This window comes from Plecotus auritus (genome assembly GCF_963455305.1).
Source record: "Plecotus auritus genome assembly, chromosome: 1".
NCBI classification, from domain to species: domain Eukaryota; kingdom Metazoa; phylum Chordata; class Mammalia; order Chiroptera; family Vespertilionidae; genus Plecotus; species Plecotus auritus.
Genome location: NC_137770.1, coordinates 102,937,096 through 102,964,941, shown reverse-complemented (window position 1 = coordinate 102,964,941; position 27,846 = coordinate 102,937,096). Strand labels below are relative to the sequence as shown.

At 39.1% G+C, this 27,846-nt stretch overlaps 1 protein-coding gene across 2 annotated transcripts in view; it reads right to left on the bottom strand.

The window, feature by feature from the left end:
* The window catches only part of MPP7 (MAGUK p55 scaffold protein 7), a 365,049-nt gene that overhangs the window by 211,456 nt on the left and 125,747 nt on the right, over window positions 1-27,846 (bottom strand). For both annotated transcript variants that reach the window (XM_080671637.1, XM_080671638.1), the window contains one exon: window positions 23,994-24,112. In XM_080671637.1, the coding sequence (XP_080527763.1) occupies window positions 23,994-24,112 (119 nt within the window). The remainder of the gene's footprint in view (window positions 1-23,993; window positions 24,113-27,846) is intronic.

The window sequence follows — 27,846 nt, the reverse complement described above, 5'->3', positions numbered from 1 at the left end:
ATCCTGGGAAGTTCGTTAAACACACTTGACCAAAAAGAACATATATCATTATAAAACAATATTAAATTATTCATTTACTTAAAGTGACAATAAAAAGGTATTAAATATAAATGCAGGTTAACCAAACTTTAGTTCTTATGATTCAGAAGATTGTTTTCTTAAGTAATCAAGGACCTAGTCAAGACATATTTTCTTTCTGTAATAGTTTATCTGGAGTAGGATAAAAACAACAACAAAAAACCTTTTCTTTTTAATGCAATGAAAAAGAACCAAACTCTTATTCTGCATTAGCTTATTTTTGATATTTAAATTAACTTAATTAAATTTCAATCTTATTCAGCTTAACTATCTATACTAATAAAAGGGTAATGTGCTAATTAGACCAGACATCTTCCAGACGTCCTTCCAGACAAAGCCATGGTGGCAGGGGCCAAGGCAGAGGCGGTTAGGGGTGATCAGTCTGGCAGGGGTGAACAGTTAGGGGGCGATCAGGCCAGCAGGAGGGAGCAGTTAGGGGGTGATCAGGCCGGCAGGGGAGGGCAGTTAGGGGGTGATCAGGCCAGCAGGGGAGGGCAGTTTGGGGTGATCAGGCCAGCAGGGGAGGGCAGTTAGGGGTGATCAGGCCAGACCGGGAGCAGTTAGGGGTGATCAGGCTGGCAGGCAGAGGGATTAGGGGCAATCAGGCAGGCAGGCAGAGTGGTTAGGGGTGATCAGGCAGGCAGGGGAGCAGTTAGGGGCATCAGGCCAGCAGGCAGAGATGGTTAGGGGCAATCAGGCAGGCAGGCAGGTGAGCAGTTAGGAGCCAGCAATCCTGGATTGCAAGAGGGATGCCTGACTGCCAGTTTAGGCCCAATCCCTGCGGCAGTTGAACATCCCCCAAGGGGTCTTGAATTGAAGAGGTTGCAGCCTGGGCTGAGGGACACCCCCTGTGTACAAATTTCGTGCACCAGGCCTCTAGTATATATATAAACTCCTCAAAATTTTTCTTCATTGAACTTATACAACTTTCTTAGTCCCTATTTGTTTCTTCTTATTCATTTAGAAACAAGCAACCTTATTTTAGGATAAAACTGTTCTTTTAATTTCCTTCTAATGTATTCCAAACCTTATATCTTTCATTACCAAAAAATGTAGTTACTTTTCATATTAATTAGAATTCTTAACTGTAAGAAACCTTAATTTCTAGTGACAACTAAAAAGTAAGCAATTAGTATTCTTTAGCTTGTAAATTTATGAACACATTTAATAATTTCTAAAAATATATTTCCTCAGTTGCAAAGTTTCCTCAGTCCAGGTGGTCATGCTGCAGGCATATAATTTCTTTAGTTATGGTTTATTTTTGCCGTAAGCAAGCCCTGTCCATTGTTTCTGTGCATCTAGGTTAAACACACCTTTGAAATACCTCTTTTCAGACCTCTCTGTCTAAAGTGTGACCACTCTCAAGAGAGCACTTAAAACTATCCTGTAGTCTGATTCCCTGTCTTGCACTGTCCCACAGTTGTGTAATCTTTATGGTCCAGCCTTAATTCTGAAGGCATAAAAATCCTACAAACTATCATTTCTTGGAAGCATCTGTTTTAGTCTATTGATACCTTACTCCAGGAATAGTCTCTGCTTTGGCTCAAATAAACTTTTATAAAAATTTTCTACAGCTTTGGACATTCTTACCTTGATATAGTAAAAACAGAAGAAAAATCCCCTGGTGTTTCAAACAGAGGAAGGGGGCGGATAGCTATTTTAAAATACATAAGCCAAGAGCTTTCAGCATAACAAAGCCCTGCCCTCCAGATGAAGCGGCTTTAGCAGAGCCCTACTTGACCTGGGGAAAGGTCAAATAGGCCTCCTCTAGCCATCCTCTCAAAACTAAGAGGAGGGGTGGGGGGAGAGGCTAAAAATTGTTTCTGATGTCTATCAGAGTCCAGAAACTTAGGTCCAAATGACTGACATTTAATCATAAAATTATGGAATACTTCCTCTTCCCAACAACTCACAACCATCAACTGGGATCTAGTAAAATAACAATGACTTACAGCTCCAAGACAGACTCTAGAAGAGTTCTTAAAGAAACCAACCTGGACAGTTGGCTCAGTGGTTGAGAGTCAACCGCATAAACCAGGAGGTCTAGGTTCAATTCCTGGTCAGGGTACATGTCTGAATTGCAGGCTCGATCCCCAGTCAGGGGCAGGCAAGAGGCAGCCAATTGATGATTCTCTCTTATCATCTCTCTCTCTCTCTCTCTCTCTCTCTCTCTCTCTCTCTCTCTCTCTCTCTCTCCTCATCTTCCCTCCCTCCCTTCCTCTCTCTAAAGTCAATAAAAAAATTTAAGAAAAAGAAACCCAAAGACAGGGCAGTGGGGAGGGGAGAGGCAGAGAAACTGAAGCCTCTGGCATTGACAGATACCACAAACAGTAAACACAGCCCAACTCCTAGCCAGATTAACATAAAAACTCACAATAAAAACCAAATTACCTGAGTTCCTATTATAGTTCCTGTTACCAATAAATCATATACAGTTTTCATCAAAAAAATTACAAGATATGATAAAAGGCAAGAGAAATACACTTTGAAGAGATAAAGCAAGCATGTGACCCAGATTTTGGAATGATGAAATAGGTAATTTAAAATAAATTTTAAGTATATTATGCTAAAAGCTCTACTGGAAAAAGTAGACAGCATGCAAGAATAGATGAGTAATATAAGCAGAGAGATGGAAACTCTAAGAATCAAAGAAAATGCTAGAAGATAACACTGTAACAGAAATGAAGAATGCCTTTGATGTGTTCATCAGTAGATTGGACACAGCCAAGGAAAGAATCAGTAAGACTGAAAATAAGTTAATGGACATTCCCCAAACTGTATTGCGAAGAGAAAAAGAATAAAAGATTTAAAAGGAACAGAATATCCAACAACTTTAGGACTACAAAAGATAAAGCATACATGTCATAGAAATACTGAAGGAGAAGAAATATTAAAAGTAATAATGGCTGAAAATTCTCCAAAATTAGTAACAAAACACCAAACAACAAATCTGGAAAGTTCAGAAAACAACAAACAGGTCCTTGCCTGTTGGTTAGTGTCACCTCAATACACCAAGGTTGTGGATTTGATTGCTGGTGAGGGCATATACAAAAATCAACCAATGGATGCATAAATGAATGAAACTGATACCAATGTAATTAGCTAGTTATTAATAATAGAAAAGGCGCAAAGGGAGGCCAGACATTATAAGCACGGCCATTTCAGGCAGCTTCACCAGAAAGCTGAAATTTCATACTCCCCAGGGAACCATCAGCCCATTCCCTGCAGATCCCTGTGGAAGGGACTGGACAAAGGAGAGAATGGGTGCATGTACAGTAAAGTTGGGGTGATGCAGGGAAGGTACTTGCCTGTCAGTCTAGCCTGGGGAACCATGGATTGGCCAGAGGGAGTGGGGCCACTACAAGCCCACAAAAATTTGGGAATACAAATTCCCAAGACAAAAGAATTCACTCTCTTGGTTCTCTTGTGTCTCTTGGCTATTGACGCTCTTGTGACTCTTGTATTCGCCAGAGTTCCCTCAAAAGCGGCATAACCCATGGCCATGCGTACCCCACACATAATGGACTGATGGACTACAATGGGGAACACAAACTAAGCTAGCCTAATGCTAGACTGGATACTGCTCCAGACATGGCCTGGAGACTCTGGGTAACAGCTTTAATTCTAGCCCTACTGAAGTCACAGCTACACTTCTTCCATGTTGGGACAGAGCGAAATGGAACCTTAGAAACTCAGAGATTTAATTCCACAGAAATAAAGCTTTCTACTGTATCTCATCATCCTGTGCAAGTCTCAGAAAATTATTTTCTCAGGATATCACAAGAAAACCACATCCCTTAGCAACTGGTGGGGAAGAGGAGCCCTCCCCACCAATAACAGAACAACAAATTGATGTTTCTCTATCTATCTATCTATCTATCTATCTACCTACCTACCTACCTACCTATCTCCATCTTTCCCTCTCCCTTCCTCTTGTTCTCTAAAATCAATCAATCAATAAAAATTTAAATAAGTAAATAAAAGAAAGAAAACACCACACAGAATAAATGTGCAAAAACAAAAATCTATACCTTGGCATATCATATTCAAACTGCAAAAACCAAAGATAAAAAGAAAATCTTGAAAGAACCAAGGGGGAAAGAACTATCTTATCTATGGAGGACAAGGATAAAAATTACATTAGACATATTATCAGAAACCATGCAAGCAAGAAGAAAGTGGAGGGAAATAAAGTGTTTAAATAAAAAGAAAAAAACCAACACCCTAGAATTCTGTATCTAGTGAAACTGTATTTCAAAAGTGAAGGAGAAATAAAAACAAACCAAACATAAATTCAATGAATTTGCTGCCAATAGACCTGCAACAGGTGTTAAAAGAAACTTTTATGAGAGAAGGAAAATTATATAGGTCAAACACTTAGAAATACATTTTAAAAAAAGAGCATTAGAGAGGGAATAAACAAAGGTAAATAAAGATAAAACAAAATCTTTTATTTTCTTCTTTTTAGTTGATCTGGTAACTTCAAAGTAATAATAGCTGTAATGTGTTGGGTGATGATAGCACATGAATAAATAAAACGAATGCCAATGTTATAAAGGATGGGAAAGGGAATTGAAAATATTATAAGGTACCTGAACTACCTGCGAAATGGTATAGTGTTATTTCAAAGTACACCTAAATCACTGTAAATGTATGTAGCAAACTCTAGAGAGCACTAGAAAAAAATTTCTAAAAAGGTTTGTTTCTATATGCTAACACAGAATAAATGGAATCATAAAATGTTCAAAAGCAGAGATGGAAGAGATAGAAAAGGTGATTTAAAAAAAAGAACAACTGCAATGAATACAACTCAATTGCAAAAATTATAAATATTAACCCAACTACATAAACAGTCACTTTCAATGTAGATGTTCCAAATACACCAATTAAAAGACAGAGACTGTGAGAATAGATAAAAAGGAAGACTTAAATAGATGCTGTCTACTAAAAATCCACTTTCAATGTAAAGACACAGGTAGATTAAAAGTAAATAGAGAAAAATATTGTTAGGGTCTCCAAAGGAGGAATGCACGAGGCCAAAAGGGGTAAAGAATTATGAATTTATTAGGTCATCTGGAAATGTAAATGGGATGAGCCCCAAAATGACGCCAGCACCAAGGGATGAGGACTCAGAGGTCTTAAAGGACTCTAGGCAGGCTTTTCTGGGCAGAGAATTCTCAGGGCAGGTCCAGAACCTGGGTAGGTTCCGAGGGGAGAGATAATGGTCTTAGCAAGTGTAATGTGGTCTAAGTAAAAGAGGAATGTCCACTGTGACGTGGCCTAAAGGTCAGTTCTCAGGGAGGGTATCAATTCAATTATTTGATCAGAGCTAACAAATATGAACCTTGCTAACCGTAACCAAAAGAAAGCTGGAGTAACTGTATCAATGTCAGACAAAGTAGAAAAAGAAAAATTTTCAGGAATAAAGGAGAGCATTACATAATGATAAAGAAGTCAATTTTCCAAGAAGACATAACAATCCTTAATTTATATATGCCTAATAAGAGAGCATCGAAATACATGAGGCAAAACTAATTAAATGTAGACAAATCCACTATTATACGTTATCTATAACTATCAGACTCAACAGGCAGAAAAGCTATAAAGATATAGTGAACCAAATAGCACTATCAACCAACTAGATCTAATACTTCATCTAACAATAGTGGAATACCCATTCTTCTCAAGCTCACAAGATTGACCACATCCTGAACCATAAAACATTCCTTAATAAATCTAATGGAAATCATACAGCATATTTTCCCAAGCCACATGGAGTTAAACTTAGAAACCAGTAACAAAGACAGCAGGAAAATCTCCATACACTGAGTGGCCAGATTATTATGATCTCTGAATGCATAATAATTTGGCCACTCAGTATATATCCTATATAATAAAAGGCTAATATGCAAATTGTCCCCTCAACCAGGAGTTCGACCAGCAGGCAGGCTGGCCAACCGCCCATGTTCCCGCCCCCTGGCCAGGCTGGCCAGACCCCACCCATGGATGAATTCATGCACCGGGCCTCTAATATATATATATATATACACTGAGTGGCCAGATTATTATGCATTCAGAGATCATAATAATCTGGCCACTCAGTGTATATTTAAAAATTAAACAATTCTAAAAAATACCTGAGTCAAAGAAATCTCAAGATAAAATTTTAAAATATTTTGAACTAAATGAAAATACAAATTATCAAAATTTATGGGATGCTGCAAAGTAGTGATAATGGGAATTTATAGCATTGAAGGCATATGTAAAAAAAAGAGAAGAACTAATATCAATAATCTAAGCCTCTACCTTAGGAAAGTTAGAGAAAGAAGAACAAGAAGAAGAAAATAAAATTTGAGCAGAAATCAATAAAACTGAAACAATAAAACAATAGAGAAAATCAGCAAAACCAAAAGCTGGTTCTTGAAAAGATTAATAAAACTGATAAACCTACAGCCAGGCTAACCAAGGGGAGAAAAATGAGAAAAAACACAACTACTACTATCAGAAATAAATAAGGAGTCATCACTACAGATCCATGAACATTAAAAAGGTAATAAAAGAATATTATGAATAATTGTATGCCCTTACATTTAATAATGTACATGATATTCACCAATTTCTTGAAAGACACAAGTGACAAAAGCTCTCACACAAGCACAGATAATCTGAGTAGGCCTACTAGTATATCTATTAAAGTAATTGACTCTACATCAATAAGCTCCCAAAACAGCAAGCACTAGGTCCAGATGGGTTTGTTGGTGAATTTAAAAATTATATAAATTTTTCACAATTTCTTCCAGAAAAAAATAAAGCAGACTCAATCTATAAGGCCAGCATTACCCTAATACCAAAAACAGATGAAGACATCTTATGAACAAAGATGCAAAATTCTTCAACTAAACATCAGCAAATCAAATCCAACAATGAATTATACCAAAGCCAAGTGGGATTGTTTCTAAGAATGAAAAGGTTGATTCAATATTCAGAAATATTAATGTAACCCATCACATTGATAGGATAAAGAAGAAATATCATGTTGTCATATCAATAATTTATAAAAAAAAAAGTAACACCCAGTCATGACAAAAACTCTCAACAACAGAGAGAACTTCCTCAACTTGATAAAGAAGATATATAAAAGAACATGTTACTTACAGCTAACATCATACTTACTGGTGAAAAACTAGATTCTTTTCCCCTAAAATTGGTTACAAGACAAGGAAGTCCCAATGAATGCTATAGAAAAAGAAATAAAAAAATATACAAATTGGAAAGGAATAAATAAAGCTGGCTTTGTTCAGAGATGTATATCTATGTAGAAAATCCCTAAAAATCAACAACAAAAACTCGGGGAACTAATTAAGTGGTTATAGCAAGGATGGAGGATAAAAACTTAATATGCAAAAAATCAATTGCTTTCCTATATACCAGCAATAAATAATTGGAATTTGAAATAAAAAACAAAGTACCTCCCGGCCCACATGGCTCAGTGGTGGAGCACTGACCTATGAATCAGGAGGTCACAGTTTGATTCCTGGTCAGGGCACATTGCCCAGGTTGTGGGCTCAATCCCTAGTGTGGAGCATGCAGGAGAAGCCAATCAATGATTCTCTCTCATCATTGATGCTTCTATCTCTCTCCCTCTCTCCCTTCCTCTCCAAAATCAATAAAAATACATATTTTTTTAAAGTACCATTTACATTAATACCAAATTATAATTTAGGTATAAATCTAACAAAATATGTATAGAATCTAAATAAGAAAACCACAAAACTCTGATGAAGGAAATCAAACAGGGTCTCAATAAATAGGGAGATATTTAGGCCCTGTGCACAAATTTGTGCACCACTGGGGTCAGGCAGAAACCTGCAGGCAAAAACCAGCTCTCTGACCATTCCCCAAGGGGTCCCAGATTGTGAGAGGGTGCAGGCAAGTCCGAGGGACCCCACTGGTCACGATCGAAGCCAGGGAGGGATGTGGGAAGTTGGCCAGCTGGGGACAAACCGCAGGAGAGCTCCAGGTCAGGTCCAGCCCATCTCTCTCAGTCCCGAATGGCCAGACCCCAACAGCAAGCTAACATACTGGTTGGAGCATCTGTCCCCTGGTGGTCAGTACACATCATAACAACTGGTTGACTGGCTGACTGCCCCCTGGTGGTCAGTGCACATCATAGCGAGTGGTTGAGTGGCCTTAGCATATCATTAGCATATTGCGTTTTGATTGGTTGAACAGACGACTGGACAACCAGACACTTAGCATATTAGGCTTTTATTATATAGGATTGTTAAGCTATCAATTCTTCCCAACCTGATCTACACATTCACCATGTTCCCAATCAAAATTCCAGCAAGCAAGTTAGCCCTGGCTGGTTTGGTTCAGTGGTTAGAATGTCAGCCTACTGACGGAAGGGTCCTAGGTTCAATTCCCTGTCAAGGGCATGTACCTCAATTGCAAGTTCCCCAGCCCTGTAGGGGTGCCTGCAGGAGGCAACCAATCAATGTGTCTCTCTCACGTTGATCTCTCTCTCTCTCCAGCTATGTTGAAATATAACAAACTGGTTCTAAAGTTCACATAAAAAGGCAAAAAATCCAGAATAGCTATCATAATACTGAGAAGAACAAAGTTGGAGGTCTGACACTTCCCAACTTCATGGCTCAGTATAAAGGTATAGTAATGAAGATAAATAGATCAATGGACCATAATAGGAAGCCTAGTAATAGACCCACACCAATAAAGTTTACTAATCTTTGACAGAGGAGAAAAGGTAATTCAATGGAGAACAAATGGTCTTTTCAACAACTGATGCTGGTACGTTTGTATATTCATGTGCAAAATTTTGACTCTACCAGGGGTGGGCAAACTTTTTGACTCGAGGGCCACAGTGGGTTCTTAAACTGGACCGGAGGGCCGGAACAAAAGCATGGATAGAGTGTTTGTGTGAACTAATATAAATTCAAAGTAAAGGAGCGGAGGGGAGAGCAAGAGAACCCTCCGCTCTTTCGGCTCCGCGGGCCGGATAGAACAGCCGAACGGGCTGGATCCGGCCCACAGGCCGTAGTTTGCCCACGGCTGGGTTAGACCTTGCACAAAACTAAACATAAATACAAAACTATAAAACTTCTAGAAGATAACAGAGAGAAAAAATATAGGTAATCTAAGGCAATGAGTTTTTAGAAGCACAATCTATAAAATAAAAATTGATAAATTGGACTTTATTGACATTAAAAACTTCTATTCTCTGAAAGACGCCAGTAAGCCACAGACTGGATGAAAATATTTACAAAACACTTATTTGATAAAAGACTTTTATACAAAAAAAAAAGACAAAGAATTGTTAAAAATCAACAATAAGAAAAAAACTAAATTTAAAATATAGGCAAAATCATCTAAATAGGCACTTCAACAAAACGTGGACTGAAAGAGGCCACATGCTAACCTGACAGGCTCAGGGAAGGCCCGTGTGGCAGCCTTGCAAACTCAGAAACCTAAGTAACCACAAAGGATGTCTGAAATAAAAACTTTTTAACTAAAAGCAGTTTATGACAGGTAGTCATGTCCTAGGCTAGAATCTTCCCTGACAAAGGCCAATCTTTACCTTAACTGAGCCTGTCTATTGTCTTTTTAATCTCTAATAACATACTTTTGGAATGTCAAGGTAACTTCCCTTTTTCTGGACCCCTCAGGGAACAACCAATGCACCAGAGACTACAAATCCTCATTATTATTATCCTGTTAATTGTTGACTATTAACTATCCTATACCCACCCATGTAAAAGATATATGTGTCTAGCATTTTACATTTTATCCAATCCGAGAGGTTCCCCTGCTTTGCTTTCTCCCACCTCTCTACTCTATTGCCAATGAATTTCATTTACCCCACTTACATATTCTCTCTTGATTGTAATGTGTAAAATAAGGTGCAAAATTGCCATTCTCTGGAGCATTATTTCAATCCATTGGGATTTTACATCCCAGCATTTGTTGACAGTTTGGCTCAAACAAACTCACATAAATTATTCACAGGTTTGAATGCTTCTTATGTTGACAAAATATAAATACAGGTGACAAATAAGCACATGAAAAGATGCTTAACATCACATGTCAAAAGAAGCTGAACATTAGAACAGTAATGAGATAGCATTACACACCTATTAGAATGGCTAAAATCCACACCTATTACAATGACTATACCAAATGCTGAGGAAAATGTACAGCAACAGGAATTCTCACTCACTATAGGTGGCAGTGGAAAATGAGACAGTCACTTTGAAAGACAGTTTGGCAGTTTCTCAGGAAGCTAACCATACTCTCACCATATGATTCAGGAATTGTGCTGCTAGATATTTATCCAATTACAAAGGGGTTGAAAACTCACATCCACACAAAAGCCTACACACAATGTTTATACAAGCTTTGTTTGTAACTGTCAAAAACTAGAAGTAACCAAGATTCATTTCAATAGGTAAATGGAGAACCAAACTGTGATGTATACATATGAAGAAATACTATTCAGTGATACACAGAAATGAAATGGTAAGCCATAAGACTTGATGGACACTTACATGCATATTACTAAGTGAAAGAAACCAGTGTGAACAGGTTACCTACTGTATGACTCCAACTACATGACATTCTGGAAAAAGCAAAAGTATAGAGAGAGTACTAGTAAAAGGATCCGTGGTTGCCAAGATAGAGGGGTTTGTAGGGTGGTGAAACTATTCTTTATGACACTGTAATGGTGAATATATGACATTATGCATTTGTCAAAACTCATAGAATTGTACAACACAAAGGGTAAACTCTAATGAAAACTATGAACTTTGGTTAATATTAATGTATCAATATTGGTTCATTAATTTGAATAAATGTACCATGCTAATGTGAAAGGTTAAAAATACGGGAAATTGTGGTGGGAGGTGTGGGGAGCAGGTATATAAAAGCTATCTGTATCTCCTGATCAGTTTCTCTATAAATCTAAAAAAGTCTATTAATTTAAAACAATCCAATGGAGGGTGGGAGGAAATGGGCAAAAATTCTGAGCATACATTTTACCAAATAGCCAATAAACACATGAAAAGATGTTTAGCACCATTAGTCATAAAGGAAATGCTAATTAATAACCACAGTAAGGTATATCACACCCACTAAGATGGTTACAATAAAAAAGTCAGATAAAAATAGTGTTGGTGAGCCCTAACTGGTTTGGCTCAGGGGAAAGAGCATCGGCCTGCGGACTGAAGGGTCCCAGGTTCGATTCCGGTCAAGGGCATGTACCTTGATTGCAGGCACATCCCCAGTAGGGGGTGTGCAGGAGGCAGCTGATCGATGTTTCTCTCTCACCGATGTTTCTAACTCTCTGTCCCTCTCCCTTCCTCTCTGTAAAAAAATCAATAACATATATTTTTTTAAAAATAGTGTTGGTGAGAATAGACAGAAATCGGAACCTTCATATACTGCTAATGGGAATATAAAATGGTGTAGCCACTTTGGAGACAGTCTGGCAGTTCTTAAAAATGTTAAATATAGAGTTACCATTTGACCCAGCAATTCCACTCCTAGATATACACCCAAGAGAATTGAAGACATGACCACACAAAATCTTGTACATAAATATTCTTAGTAACATTACCATAATAGCCAATATGTGGACACAACCCAAATGTCTATGAGCAGAAAAAGGTTTAAACAAAATGTGGTATATACTAGTATGCATACAACAGTATACTATTCGGCCATAAAAATGAATGAAGTACTGATATGTTTTATGAGGTAGATTAACCTTAAAAACCTTAAGCTAAGTGACAGAAGCCAGTCACTAAAAAAAGGCCAAAAACACTTCTGGGCAAGATGGCAGTGTACATAAATGCAGCACTCACCTCCTCCTATAACCACATAAAAAGTAAAATTAACTACAGAACAACCAAGATTCAGAAATACCTGAAATCTGGCTAAATGGAAGTTCCACAACTAGGGAATTAAAGAAGAAACCACATCGAGACTGGTAATAGGGGTGGAGATGCAGAACATGCTAACCCTACACCCACATGTGGCAGATAAAAATGGGAGGGATATTGCCCTGGCCAGATGACTCAGTTGGTGGAGCATCTTCCAGTACACCAAAAGGTTGAGACTTCAACTCCCAGTCACAGCACATAGCTAGGTTGCAGGTTTATCCCAAGTCAGGGAATGCTCAGGAGGCAGCCAATCGATGTTTCTCTCTCATATGGATTATTTCTCTCTCTCTAGCTCTCTCTCTCTCTCTCTCTTCCTCCCTCCCTCCCTCCTTTCCTATCTCTATAAAATCAATGAGCATGTCCTTGGGGTGAGGATAGAAAGGGGAAAAAGGAGAGGTGTATCTCAGTTGCAGACCTGCTTCCTGAGGAACAAGGGGTCATAGCCCCACACCAGACCCCTAGCCCAGGGTTCCAGAACAATTAAGACAAGGCCTCATAACTTCTGGCTGTAAAAACCACAGGTATTGAGGCTGAGATAGACATAGGACTGCTGGAGTCCCAGGCAGTTCCTCTAAGATGGCCTACGAACAGACTTATTGGGACTCACTCCATCAGAGCTACAGCACAGGGGCAGCAAGTTGAAAGGCACCAGAGACATACAGGGAGGAAATGAATTTTCTGGCATCAGGGTGAGAGCTGGGGGGTGGGGAGGTACTTTCTTCCAGAGAAAAGGGCTTGCAGAGGCCACTGTTCCTTTGATGGGTTCTTCCCCATAGAGCTAGCAGGCAGCTGAGTCTACATCAAACTGACTCACATTGTTTGCCCTGCCCTGGTGATTCCCTGAGATCCTGTTCCCACTCATCTTTCAGGTCTACTAAAGCTGTTTCCAGTGGCTTTTCCATGTGAAAGGCCTGCCTTGGTTCACGCTTCAGATTTTCTTAAACTATCTCAAACAAGCAGTATCTGGTCTCAGCGCATCCCATACCTCTTACTAAGTGGCTTCAAACCCAGCACTAGCACCAGCCACTCTTGTTTACAGCATGGCCTCACCTGGTCATCTCTGAGCCCAGGACAGGTAGCAGTCATTGGCAAATAGCTCTGTGACCCACACAGGGCAGGACATAGGCGATGGCAACCTGGGTCTGTACCTCTGGGGAGGCCCACTAGACAACCCACCCAGTGGACAGCTTCTGACCATGTCGAAGTATCACCACTCAACCACCTCCACAAGTGACACATTCAAGAGTGGACTCATGGGCACCAGAGCCTGGCTGAATAAGTCCTGCTCTGTGTGGTGGGCCCCTACCCAGCTGATCCTCCACAGTGGTCAGAGGTCAGTAGTCGCAGCCAGTCCTTGCAGCTGATAGTCTTGGGTGTAAATCCCTCCCATTAAGGTGCCATCGGCAATTAAGGCTCACCTACAACAAAAGTGTTGTCCACAGTGCACACATGGGGTGCACCTTGAGTACCCAGGTTTGGTTATTGGGGAAGCTGTGCCACTGGACCTTCCAGAACACCTACTACATTAAGCCACTCTACCAAGCCTGGGAGATGTAGCAGCTCTACCTGATACATAGAAACAAACACAGTGAGGCTGTCAAATGAGGAGACAAAGAAACATGTCCCAAGTGAAAGAACAGAACAAAACTCCAAGAAAAGACTAAACAAAATGGAGACAAGTAATCCACTAGATGCAGAGTTCAAAACACTGGTTTTAAGGATGCTCAGTTAACTTAGTGAGAAACTCAGCAGCATAAAAAGGACCTTTCAGAAATAAAGGATACACCACCTGAAATGAAGAATACATTGCTGGGACATAATACATAATAGTATGAAGCCAAGAATTAAATCAGCACTATGGAATATAAGGAAGCAAAAGACATCCAATCAGAATAGAAAAAAGAAAAAGAAATCCAAAAAAATTAGGATAGTATAAGAAACCTCTGAGACAACTTCAAGTGTACCAACATTAGCATCATGGAGGTGGTGGAAAGAGAGCAAGAAATTGACTAATGACAGCTTGGCCAGAATGGCTCAGTTGGTTGAGCTTCATCCTGTGCACCAAAAGGTTTCTGGTTTGATTCCTGGTCAGGGCACATACCTGGTTTGTGGGTTTGATCCCTGAGTGAGGCACTTAAGAAAGGCAACCAATCAATGTTTCTTCTCTCTCTCTCTCTCTCTCTCTCTCTCTCTCTCTCTCTCTCTCTCTCTTTCCCTCCTTTCCTCCCTCCCTCCCTCCCTCTTCCTCCCTTTCTCTCTTCTAATAATAATATGACAGAAAACTTCCCTAATTTGGTAAAGGACATATAAGTCCAGGAAGCGCAGAGAGTCCCAAACAAGATGAGCCCAAAGAGGCCCACACCAAAACACATCATAATTAAAATGTCAAAGGTTAAAGACAAAGAGAGAATAAAAAGCAGCAAAAGCAGTTAGTTACCTAAAAGGGAGCTCCCATTAGACTGTCAGCTGATTTCTCAACAGACACTTTGTGGGTCAGAAAGGATTGGCAAGAAATATTCAAAGTGATGGAAAGCAAGGCACTACAATCTAGATTACTCTACCCAGCAAAGCTATGATTTAGAATCAAAGGGCAGATAAAGAGCTTCCTGGACAAGAAAAAGCTAAAGGAGTTCATCACCATCAAACCAGTATTACATGAAATATTAAAGGATTAACTTTAAGAAGAAGAAAGTAAAAGATAAAATATATGAACATTAAAATGGCAATAAATACATATCTATCAATGATTGAATCTAAAAAGTAAAAAATAAAAAAAAATAAAAGGACAAACAGAAACAGACTAATATATACAGAGAATATTTTGATGGTTGCCAAATGGGAGGAGGGTTGGGAGGGTGGGTGCAAAAGGTGAAGAGATTAAGAAGTACAAATTGGCTGTTACAGAATAGTCATGGGGATGTAAAGTACAGCACAGAAAATATAGTCAATAATATTCTGATAAATATGTATGGTGCCTGATGGGTACTATATTTATCATAGTGATCACTTCATAAGTTATACAAATGTCTGATCACTGAGTTGTATACCTGAAATTGATATATAATGTATGTCAAGTGTAATTGAAAAATAAAATTATTTTAAAATGAAAAAATGACTAAATAAAAATAGTTCCTATATAAAAATATAATAATTAAAAAATAATTTTAAAGACCAAAAAACACATTATACAATTCCATTTATGTGAAATTTCCAGAATGGAAAAATATATACGAACTGAAAATGGTTGCTTAGGGATAGGAGTGAAATGGGGAAGGGATGGGGGTGCGGATGAATGGATTGAGGGACAACAGCTATATGGCGTGGGGTTACTTTATAAGATAATGAAAATATTCTAAAATTAATTATGGTGATGGGTTCAAAACCTTGGAAATAACTAAAATCCATTATATTATATGTTTTAAATGGGTAAGTTGTATGGTATGTGATTTATATCTCAATAAAGCTATTACCAAAGAATGTTACCATCTAAGTGTTGATGACTCCCAAATAGAGTTGCCAGATTTCAGAAATAAGAACACAAATATTACATGGTTCATACTTATACTAAAAAATTATTCATTATTTATGTTAAGTTTAAATTAAACTGGACACCCTGTATTTTACCTGGCAACCCTACTGCCTCAGTTCAAGATGCATATAACCAACTATATAATAGGTAACTGTTTGGTTATTGGTACAGATCTCTTAGAGCCCTCTCCCAACCCCCAGTGGCCTGGCATAAACAATTAAGTGGTTGGGGTTTGGAGGGTGTCCAGAAGCTGAGGTCAGCAGTTATTTAACAATGGGGAGAGCAGTTTTAATATTTTAACAAATAGCACATATGCTGTGAGGACAGGTTGAATATCAGAATCCCTTTTTCAAAACTAAAACCAGCTTCATTCTCAAAACACTCTGCCACCTGAAAATCTCATGTCCCACCTAATCTCCATAATGCACTAATTTATCTCTAAAAGAAAATCTGCGATCTTCACTTCCCTGCTTTAAACCTTTCAATGTAATGGCTCCCATGGTGTTAGGATAAAATCAAAGCCATTCAAATAAGTTTCTATTTCTCTTTCTTGCACTGCTCCCCCACACCCTTCCTTGCTCTGTGTACCAGTCAAGAGAAGGTCAGCATCCATCCTAAAAACATAATATTCACTCCTGCTTCTAGGTGTTTGTGTACGTTACTCATTCTGCTTAATTCCCCCTCCAATAAATTTTTACTTGACCAATTACTATTTAACATGTAGGTTTTAACTTAAAATATCAAATCCTCCAAGAGACTCTCTCCAAGTCCAACATTGAACTACACACCTTGTGCTTTTCATAAAAGCTCAAAACATGACGCATTGATCTGTCATATAATATTGTAGCTGTCCAGTCCCTCATCTACAACCCCTCTGGGAGACTGCGACTCCACAGGGCAAGGGAGCGTGCCTGTTCTGTTGGAAATTTTTGCCCTAATGGTCTACACAGTGCCTGGTATATAGTAAGAACTCAACAAAGACAGTATGAATAAAGCAAGCAATCATCAAAAGTTAAAACTATGTAAATAAATGTTATAAGAGTCTAGATAATACTATTACTTCTTTAAGACTGAAATAACAAAAATACATTAATTCAGTCATATTATTATTACCATAGTTAGTTAGTTAATATTAATAAAGGAAGAGAGCAAAGAGAGAGACAGACATGGTTGAGCATATTCAGCTGGGAAGCATAAACCTGTTTGTTTCACCAGGAAGCTACAGCTTCATACCCCGAGGAATCGCAGCATCATCCCTCCAAGGAGATTAACACCCGTCCCTTCCCCCCTCTGATAGTGGATTATTGTGGGGGGCAGGGGGAGAGAAAGAGATAGGCACACGTGCAGTAGAAGTCAGGGTGGTGCAGGGAAGGTGTTTGCCTGTGAGTCTAGCCTGGGGAACAGTGGATTGGCTAGGGGGTGGACCCCATTAGAAGTGAGGGAAAACTTAAGAAGTTAATTGGTTTGAAGAAGCTCCTGCTTAAAATCTCAGAACAGTTCCCTCCTTCTTTTTTCCAAAGAAGACATACAGATGGCCAACAGACACATGAAAAGATACTCAACATCACTAATCCCCTTAGTTCCCTACTCCGTGACCCACACTCACCCATGCACTCACTTATTCTCTCTTCATAGCCATGTGGCCTTAAGTAGCCACATGGCCCACAGCCATGAGGACCCCACACTCAATTGACTGCAACTGGGAACACAAGCTAATAAACTGGCCAGATGTTGGACTGAACTGGACTTTAATATGGAGCAGAAATTCTGGGCAGTGGTCTTAATTCTGGTCCCGCTAAAGACAAGACTGGATGTCTTTCATGAAGAGAGGTACAGAGATGAAACCTTGGAGGGGAACCTACCCTTAATTTGACATCATCAATAAAGTTTTCTATGGAACTCCATCCTCCCACGGGGGCCTCAGGAAATTATTTTTCTCACAGCACTCCAGGAACTCCACTTCCACCAATAACAATATCAGGAAAGTTTTCTTGAGAAAAAGCTCAATTGGTTGGATTATCATACCGTGCACTAAAGGGTCTCGAATTCTATTCCGGTCAGGGCATACCGGGTTATGGGTTCAATCCCTGGTTAGGGTGCTTATGGGAGACAAATGATCAACGTTTCTTTTTCATTTCGATGTTTTTCTCTCCATATCCCTTCCTCTCTAAAACTAATTTTAAACAAATGAAAATATCAATTTGTGATATGGTTGAAGTACTTCAGAATCACAAAATAGATAAAATTCAGAGAACTACCTTTTTTTTCCCCTCCTGCCCCATTCACATATGCAACTATTTAAAAGGAAATGTCTGTCCTAGTGAGAGCAATTCAACAAGAAAAAGAAATAAAAGGCATCCAAATTGGAAAGGAAGAAGTACAACTGTCACTTTTTGTGGATGGCATGATTTTATCTATAGAAAACCCTAAAGACCGCACACACACACACACACACACACACACACACACACACACAAATACTGTTAGAACTAATAAACAAATTCAGAATAGTTGCAGGATACAAAATCAATATACAAAAATTTGTTGCATTTTTAAAAAAAATATTTTTATTGTTGATTGTATTACAGATATCTCCCATTATTACATTTTTATACACTAACAACAAACTATTAGAAAGAGAAATTTAGAAAACAATCCCATTTATAATTGCATTAAAAAATTAGATACCCAGAAATAAACTTAAGAAGGTAAAAGACCTATGCACTGAAAACTGTAAGACACTGATGAAAGAAAATGAAGACAATACAAATAAATGTAAGATATTCTATGCTTGTGGAATAGAAGAATTAATATTATTAAAATGTCCATATTATCCAAAGTAATCTACAGATTCAATGCAATTCCTACCAAAATTCCAATGGCATTTTTCACAAATAGAAGAACCAATACTAAAACTTGTACAGAACCACAAAAGATCCTGAAGAGCCAAAGTAATCTTGAAGAGAAAAAAAAAGCTGGAGGCATCATGCTCCCTGATTTCAAACCAAATTATAAATCTATAGTAATCAAAATTATATGGTTTTGGAATAAAGACATAAAGAGATCAATGGAACATAATAGAGAGTCTAGAAATAAACCTGTGCATACATATATGGTTAATTAATTTATGACAAAGGAGGTAATAACAAACCATTGTAAAACGAGAATCTCTTCAATAAATAGTGTTGGGAAAATTGAACAGCCACATGCAAAAGAATAAAACTGGACCAATATCTTACACCATACACAAAAATTAACCCACACTGGATTAAAAACTTGAATGTAAGACCTGAAACCATAAAACTTATAGAAGGAAACACAGATTGACATCATTGTTGAACCTGACTCCAAGGGCAAGGGTAACCAATGCAAAAATAAACAAATGGGACTGTATGAAATGAAAAAACTTCTGCAAAGCAAAGGAAATCATCAACAAATTGAAAACAAACCTACTGAATGAGGGAAGATTTGCAAATCATAAATCTGATAAGGGGTTAATAGCCAAAATATATAAAGAACTCATATAATACAATTAACAAAACAAAACAAGACCACAAAACAAACAAAAAATTAAAAAATGAACTGAAGATCTGAACAGATAGTTTTCCAAAGAAGATGTACAGATGGCCAACAGACACATGAAAAGGTTCTCAACATCACTAACCATCAGTTAAATGCAAATCAAAACCACAATGAGATACCACCTCGCAACTGTTAGAATGGCTATCATCAAAATGTCTACAAACAACAAGAGTTGGCAAGGATATGGAGAAAATCGCACCTTCATGCTTGGTTGGTGATAATGCAAATTAGTGCAGCCACTATGAAAAATAGTATGGAGGTTCCTCAAATAATTCAAAATATGATCCAGCAATTCCACTTCTGAGTATTTATCTGAAGAAAATGAAAACACTAATTCAAAAAGATATATGCACTTTATGTTCATTGCAGCATCATTTACGATAGCCAAGATATGGAAGCAATCTAAGTGTCCACTAATAGATGACTGGATAAATAAGATGTGGTATAATACACAATGCAATATTATTCAGCCACAAAAAAATACAACGAAATCTTGCTATTTGCAACAACATGGATGAATACAACATAATTTCACTTCTATGTAGAATCTAAAACACAAAACAAAACCAATCTCACAGATATAAAGAATAGATTGGTGGTTGCCAGAAGAGAGAGGGTTGGAGTAGGTGAAATGGGTACAATCTTGTAAAATAAATTAGCGATGGGGATGTAAAGTACAGCATGGAGAATGTAGTCAATAATATTGTATCACAAACCTGAAAGTTGCTAAGAAAGTAAATCTTAAAGGTTCTCATCATAAGAGAAAGAGGATAGGGACAGAGAATAAATAGACTTATTGTGGTGAGCATTTCACAATATATACAAACTAGTGACCCGGTGCATGAAATTTGTGCACATTAAAAGGTAATTAATTAGAAGAAATATTTTAATATTGCTATTTGCCCTTTTCCTATAATAGAAGTGTCAAAGATGAAAGAAAATTACTAAAATGTATATGAATATCTTCCTCCTGTCAGAGTCTGGGGCACGCCATGGGAACCAGAGTCAAGTCCCCACCCACCCACGTGCGCCTCGAAATTGTGCGAGACCCAGACTCAGCCAGCCCCAACCCCATTGGGTTAGATCCAGGCCCGGCTGACCCCACCCCTGTCAAGCCCCACTGAGCAGGGGACGTGGCCTCAGGTCCCCCGACCCGGCACCGGAGAGGGGGGGCGTGGCCTGAAGTCCCCCATCAAGCCCTGCATGGTGGGGTGCGTGGCCTCAGGTCCCCCAGCCTCAGGTCCTCCGGCCCAGCGCCAGGGCAGGGGGCGTGGCCTGAGGTCCCTCAGCCCGGCACCAGGGCGGAAGGTGTGCCCTGAGGTCCCCCATCAAACCCTGCTGGGCGGGGGGCATGGCCTGAGGTCCCCTGTCAAGCCCTGCCAGGTGTGGGGCTGGCCTCAGGTCCCCTGGCCCAGTGCCGGGGTGGGGGGTGCAGCCTGAGGTCACCCGTTAAGCCCTGCCAGTGGGGGAAGCAGCCTGAGGTCCCGCATCAAGCCCTGCCAGGCTGGGGGTGTGGCCTGAGGTCCCCTGTCAAGTTCTACCAGGCGGGGGGTGCAGCCTGAGGTCTCCCAGCCTGGCGCCAGGCCGGGGGGCGCAGCCTGAGGTCCCCCGGCCTGGCACCAGGGCGGGGGGCGTGGCCTGAAGTCCGCTGTCAAGCCCCACCAGGCAGGGGCGCAGCCTCAAGTCTCCTGCCCAGGCCCAGTGCCACGCAGCCTCAGTTCCCTGCTTATTGCTCATTAAGGCTCGTTACGGGAACTCTTGTGTTACGGAATCCCTGCCCCGCCCCCCCGCTGTGGGTGCAGCCATCTTGTTATGGCGTGATGCTCAATTTGCATATTCCCTCTTTATTAGATATGATGTCAAATCATTATGTTATACACCTGACACTCATATAATATTATGTCAATTATAATATTCAATAAAAAAAATGTGGCTCAATGCTTATTGGTGGTCCGTGACAATCACTGGATCACGTGAATGCTAACATTCTTGTCTTGTCACACCTTTATGTATTTCCATTCCTTTTTCTTTTAAAAAATATGTTTTTATTGATTTTAGAGAGAGAGGGAGAGGGATAGAGATAGAAACATGGATGAGGGAGAATCATTGGTCAGATGCCTCCTGCATGGCCTCTACTGAGGAACGAGCCCACAACCCAGGCATGTGTCCTGACCAGGAAGTGAACCATGATCTCTTGGTTCACGGGTGATGTTCAATCAATGAGCCGCACTGGCCGGGCTGTATTTCCATTCTTATATATGAGTCGAGGCCCAGTGTGTAATTGAAATCACGTGAGGAGGTGCCCCGCCTCCCGCTATATGTGGAGGCACCCCGCAGGCCGCCGCAGGAGTCAGGCCGGACCGCCACCATGGGCAGCCGGGACCCACGCCTGACTGGAGCCGTGGGCAGCCAGGATCCATGCCTGACTTCCCTCCCAGGCCCCTCCTGGCCCCCCTGCTGTGTCCACTCCGGGCCGCCAGAGCTGCCACGCTGGCTCAGGCAGGCCCCCCTGTCTCTGTCTCCATCTCCACTCTAGGCCTCACCTGCGCGTGCAACCTCCTCCTGTCTGGTCGTCTCATTATGGCGTCCCAGCCTAATTTGCATATTACCTCTTTATATATTAAGCTATTTCCTAGGTCTTCTATCAGTACCATCTTTCTTCTGATACTTCAGTAGATGAGTGGATAAAATAGCTGTGGTACATTTACTCAATAGAGTACTATGCAGCAGTAAAAAAGAGGGATCTCTCGCCCTTTGGGACACCATGGAGGACTTAGAGAATATTATGCTAAGTGAAATGTCAGTCAGAGAAAGATAAGTACCACATAATCTCACTCATATTGGAATCTAATGAACAAAATAAACTGACAAACAAAATAGATCCAGAGACATGGAAGCATGCAACAGACTGAGGATTCTCAGAGGGAAGGGGGAGCAGGGGAGGGAAGAGGTCAGTCAAAGAGCTTACATGCATAGAGGCATAACCCATGGACACAGATAATAGTGGGGTGAAGCCCTGGGGAGGGACAGAAGAGGGAAGGCAGGTCAATGGGAAAAATGGGACCTCTGTAATGCTTTAAACAATAAAGATAACATTTTAAAATAAAATAAAAAAACCTACGTTTAAAATGCAACAGTCAGTGTAACTAAGAATCTTTTTACAGATTGCTTTTATTTTTTAATAGAAATAACAACCATCTCTTACTTGAGTTTCTAGCTCCCACAGACTCAAGTAAGACTCTAAATTTCTTTCAGTTTGAGTTAAATGAGAGAAATGCGATTCATATTTCCAAAGGCAAGAGTGGCATCTCTGTCATTCATTTTGGTATTTTGCATGCTAAGATACTTAAATTTTAATTTCTCCTTAGTACTTAATAATGCCTACTTCCATTTGCTGAACCCATATAACAACCAAAGAACTAAGATTTTCACTGTTTTATCTGAAACTCCCAAACAACCTTGTCAACAGATATTATAATTTCCATTTCATGGGTAAGGAAACTGAGATAGTATCCATGTTATAAATATACAAGCACACATGCATCCATTGTTTGGGGCATGTGTACTTAATGACTAAGGGGTGATGATGCCATTTGAAATATATTTTATCCCTCTGTCAAAGTGAATTGAAACAAATCCATACCTACCCAACTTCCACACATTCAACACAGGAATATTTCCATGGTTGCCTCAGTAAGTCATAAACTTCATCCACTATAATCCTAACACTATTTCATAATACATCTCAGGAGACCAACTAAACTACCTAAAATTATTCAGAACATAACAATACCTTGGCAATTATGTAACAACTAAATAAGCAAATAAGACATTCTAGGTTTTACATGTCATGCTAAAAATGCCACATATCAACACTTTCACTTCTTGAGAATTTCCACTACTTGAGGCACACAAATTTCAGCAAATTTGACAGGAAAAAAAAAAGTAATAATTTTCCTGTCCTTTGAAGCAATTGCAATGCAGAAGTTGCTCGCTTTCAAATACTCTACGTCAATTAAAAGCCTCTTATCAGAACAGACAACCACACAGACTTAGTGGAAGTAAGTACAGGTCTGGATATTGTTGAGGCATCATGAGTTCCTAGCTCCCACAGACTCTAAATTTCTTTCAGTTTGAGTTAAATGAGAGAAACTGCGATTCATATTTCCAGAGGCAAGAGTGGCATATTTTCCAGTAAGTTTCTTGTTCTCATTTTACTATTTTAAGAATTCTGATCACTCCCAGGATTGCTGTGTGGCAAGTTCTGAATTCTGGTGACTGATCATTTTCATGACATGATGCTTTACTAAAGCTGTCTCAAAACACTGTTTTTATTCGTATTTAGCTTCAGTGTATTATTTATACACAAAATAACGCTTCAATGGCATCACGCCAAGAAAAGAAATAGCTTGCTAGAATTTCAGTTGACTTTGTTAAAGGAAATTAGTTTAAATTAATGTGGCTACTGAACTGCTGCCATCCTTAACCTAAGAAAATATATTCCTTCTAATTTTTGCTATGAACATTTATTTATTTAAGTTAAATTCCAGCTCATGAATGTTGACCATAAAGAGTCTAAACCTTCCTGCTACTATTTCATATTCTTTTTCTAAACAAGGGCAACCACATATTTGCTGCATTAGTATGCACAGCAAAATCACCACCATTAAGTGAAATCATCTATGTATTTTTGGTAGAATCTTTAACAACTTCCACACCCATCAATGAAATGGAACAAGGCTGTTTTGTTTTCAGAGAGCAACAATTTAATCTCTGGTTTACTAGATGGCGCTCAAAATATTTTTCCATATGTTTTTCCACAAAGAGAATCTGACATCAGCATGGTTTACCTTTACCAGTGAATGCAGGCTTTTTTCACCAAACATATCCCAGAGGAAGGTTAGGTCTTCCTGGCTATCCACATGTGGCTGCAGCTGGGCTGGCAGCGCAGCCAACAGCTCATACAGACCTATAAAATGAAAATAAAACACAAAGCGTAATCTTAGAGTGATCTCATTAATTTCACTTAAGGTGTGTGTAAGTGACGGCTGGAACATGTCTTTTTTGCTGGATTTGTATTCTGGACCATCCAGCAAAACACTTCTCCAAAGAAGCAAAGGAAGCTTTTTTATTTTTCAATTCCAAACAAGTATGTATTAATAGGCTAGTTTTTAACCTTCACAGTTGTCAACATTCTACAGTCCTCCAAGTTTACATAACCTGAGACAGAAAATGTGTACAAGCTTTCAATGAAAGAAGAAAAGGCGTACATTCCTTTCCTTAATTGTTATTACATTCCCTCAATGTTAGCCAAAGAGTGAAGTGAGTCACGAATAGGAAAAACTTCCTTAGAAGAACAGAAAATTGATACAGAAGTCCACTAAAAAGGTTTCGTGGTTTCCAAATCGTTCCTTATATAGCTTCAAAAACTTCGCATTATTTAATATCCAAAATAAGGTGTAAAAAGGCAGAATAAATCATACTTTGTGGTACATTACTGCAGTCACCCACTTTTCAAAGAAACAACACAACAACTATGTAGAACTTAAGTTTATGTTTGACTCTAATTTGGGGGCTCTGATAGCTCTGAAAATGCGGTTACCAGGCGCTCCCCAATGGAAGCTTCCTTGGAGCACAGTAGCGCAGTGTTCCACAGTAGCACACTGCATAGCCCATCCATCTCGTTCGGGGGCTGTCAGACTCCTGTCCAAGAAATATTGCAATGGTGCTTGCCCAAGACTCTTCAGGGAGGTGACCTGGCAGAAGTCAATATCAACTCACAGCACATGTTTCATTTCCCAGTGGGATTACATGAGGTAAAAAGGACAAAATTCCTTTTATTTCTGTCTGCTGTCTACAAAAACACCAAGACCTCCTGGGATCTACAACATACGGGATTGTTGTTATTTCTGGTCTGAATAAGTGCTGCTGTTCATCACAGGGACAACTTTACACAATATTTAACAGCAAAGATCGTAGAGTAAATTATAGACAATTGATCATTTTATCTATTACCTTCCTAAAACATTAAGTATTCTGATAATCAGTAATAATTCACAACCAAATGCAGTAGTGTCCACTTTGAAAGATAGATATGTAATTTGAAAGATTCGATTAAATTCAAACATTTCTAGGACTGTATGTGGCCAAAAAGAACTAAAATCTCTAGAAAAAAAATATGTCCTTAAGTATTCTTAGAGTTTTATATTTATTCCCTTAAAACCCTGGTATCCTGCCTAAAATAGCTCTTATTTGCAATTTAGTAAATATTTTAAGGTATCTCTACACAACTCAAGGTAAACAGGTCTCACTTCATGCACACACACACACACACACACACACAAAGTAATCACCGCTGCCAAAATCAGTGATTATGGTCAGAAGTGCAAAATATGAATTATAAAAAGAAGGTAGAATATCACTATTTTATTACTGATTTCAGGAATAGTAAAAAAAAATTACCTACTCCTTGGTAATATGATTAGTTTAACTAATGGTACTAATTCAACTGTGATATAACTTCTGAGGTATAGCTGTTGGGGGATTAAATGAGTTAATACATTAGAACAGTCTCTGACACATAGTAAGTATTCAATCTGTTTCATATGTAACTCAGTGAGGTTCAGCCATATTATAATTGATTATATTGTTATTCATCATTAGTACTGATGTTATTATTGATTATAATTTATTATATTGTTTTAATTGATTACATTCTTATTCATCATTACTATTACTGAAAATGCAAAAGTTTGAATCAAATAGACCTAAATTCAAACCCCAGGCCTACACTTTAGGCATTCCAAATAACTTATCTGAGCCTTGTTTACCTTATAATTTGAAAAGAAATGGTAGCCCACACTTATGGTAAAATTGCACAGAACAAAATACACATACACACACACACACAAGTACATGTAATATTGGTGAAATCTGAAAAAGGTCAATGGATTGTATCAATGACAATTTCCCAGTTGCGAATCTCTACTATTCTATATAATAAAGATGTAATAAGCAAATGGTCATTACGCCATGAAGCGTAATGACCGACCGTGTAACGATTGGATCACGGATCAGCAGGAGGGTGGGGCAGCAAGCTACAAGCAGGCGGCAGAGAGTTACAGGAGGGGGTCGGCGCAGAAAGCTATGAGGGAGGAGCCGGGGTGGGGGGGTGGGCGGAGGGAGCTACAGGAGGGTGGGGCAGCAGGCAGAGAGCTACTGGAGGGTGGCAATGAGCTACTGGCGAGCTACTGGTGCACGGATTTGTGCACAGGGCTACTAGCTGTTATATAAGAAATTACCATTGGAAGCACAGGGCTACTAGTTGTTATATAAGAAATTACCATTGGAAGAAGCCAAGTCAAAGGTGCACAGGATTTATCTTACAACATGTGAATCTACAGTTATCTCAAAATAAAGTTTAAACCAAAGAAGAAATTGTAGCAAATATGGTCGTCACAGGAATTCAATGGAACAATGCTCATGAAATCATTTAGCCCTGTGGCTGCACAGAGTAGGCACTTGATAGAAAATAATGTTTTTCTTTCCTTAACAGGTCTCCTCTAGAATGAAAATGCCATTTCAATGCAATGGTTCAAAATCAAAACAACAGCTTAGCTATACATTCCAGCGGGACACAATACCACACTCAGAAATAAAACCACCCTCGTCTTTTACATATGGAAAGTGTTAACTTTACTCAAATAGTGCTTAACTTTTTGTGGAAATAAGTCATATTATGTATAAATTTAAAACAATAATTTCTCCGTAAGCAAAAGCTCATAAACCTGAGTTTTCTGTTTTTTACTAGTTTTATGCAATCCTAATTTTTATGCCACCCTAATATGGTACTCTAGTGACAACAGCAGTCATCTCTCTTTAGCTCCCAAAGACAGAAGAGATAGGACAGTGCCCATCAAAAAACTAAAGCAATGGTTAAAAGAGTGACTAGTGCATATGTGGTCTCAATGCAGGCAACACAGCCACTCACTTCACTCAAGTAAATTATATAGGCCCTAGAAACCATCTTAGTCCATGCTTACACTGGGTCTGCGATCTAACATGTGCTTTAAAATACTTCCATATTTAGTTCCTAGTGTCCCAATACTGAAGAACACTGTGAAATCCAAATGTTTTTAGTTCTTCAGACTCAGAGAACAAGAATGAAGTTTTGAATAGCAAGGCATATCTTTAAATTTTTTACCTAAATCTATTTCATCCCTAAACATGAACTGGAATGGTGAAAGTTACCTTATGGTCCTCTGTAGTCATTCAAGCTCCTGAATGCTTCATTCCAACGAACATTCATAGTACCTATGAACCAAGTGCTGTTCATGGCTTTAAAGGTCTGAGACACATGAGCCCCATCCTGAGGAGTTAGTTGATAGTGGCAAGAACAAGCATACAGACTGGTCTATTGGTAAGTGCAGGAAAGGGTTAGACTGCTGTGGCAAAGGCAAGGGAAATGGTCAATTCCTTCACAGGAGGAAGGAGACTCAGGAAAGTCTTCCGCAAAGAATAACACCTGAGTTGTCTTTAAATGTTACATCCCTAAGGATCAACATTTATGAGTTCTTACAGTCAGAATAATACCTTAGTCACTGGGGATATGGCTAGGTAAAGGTTATATCACTATCTCTGCCCCAGAGATCTTATAGTCTTGGATGACACAGAATACCTATCACATACACCCAAACATAAAGC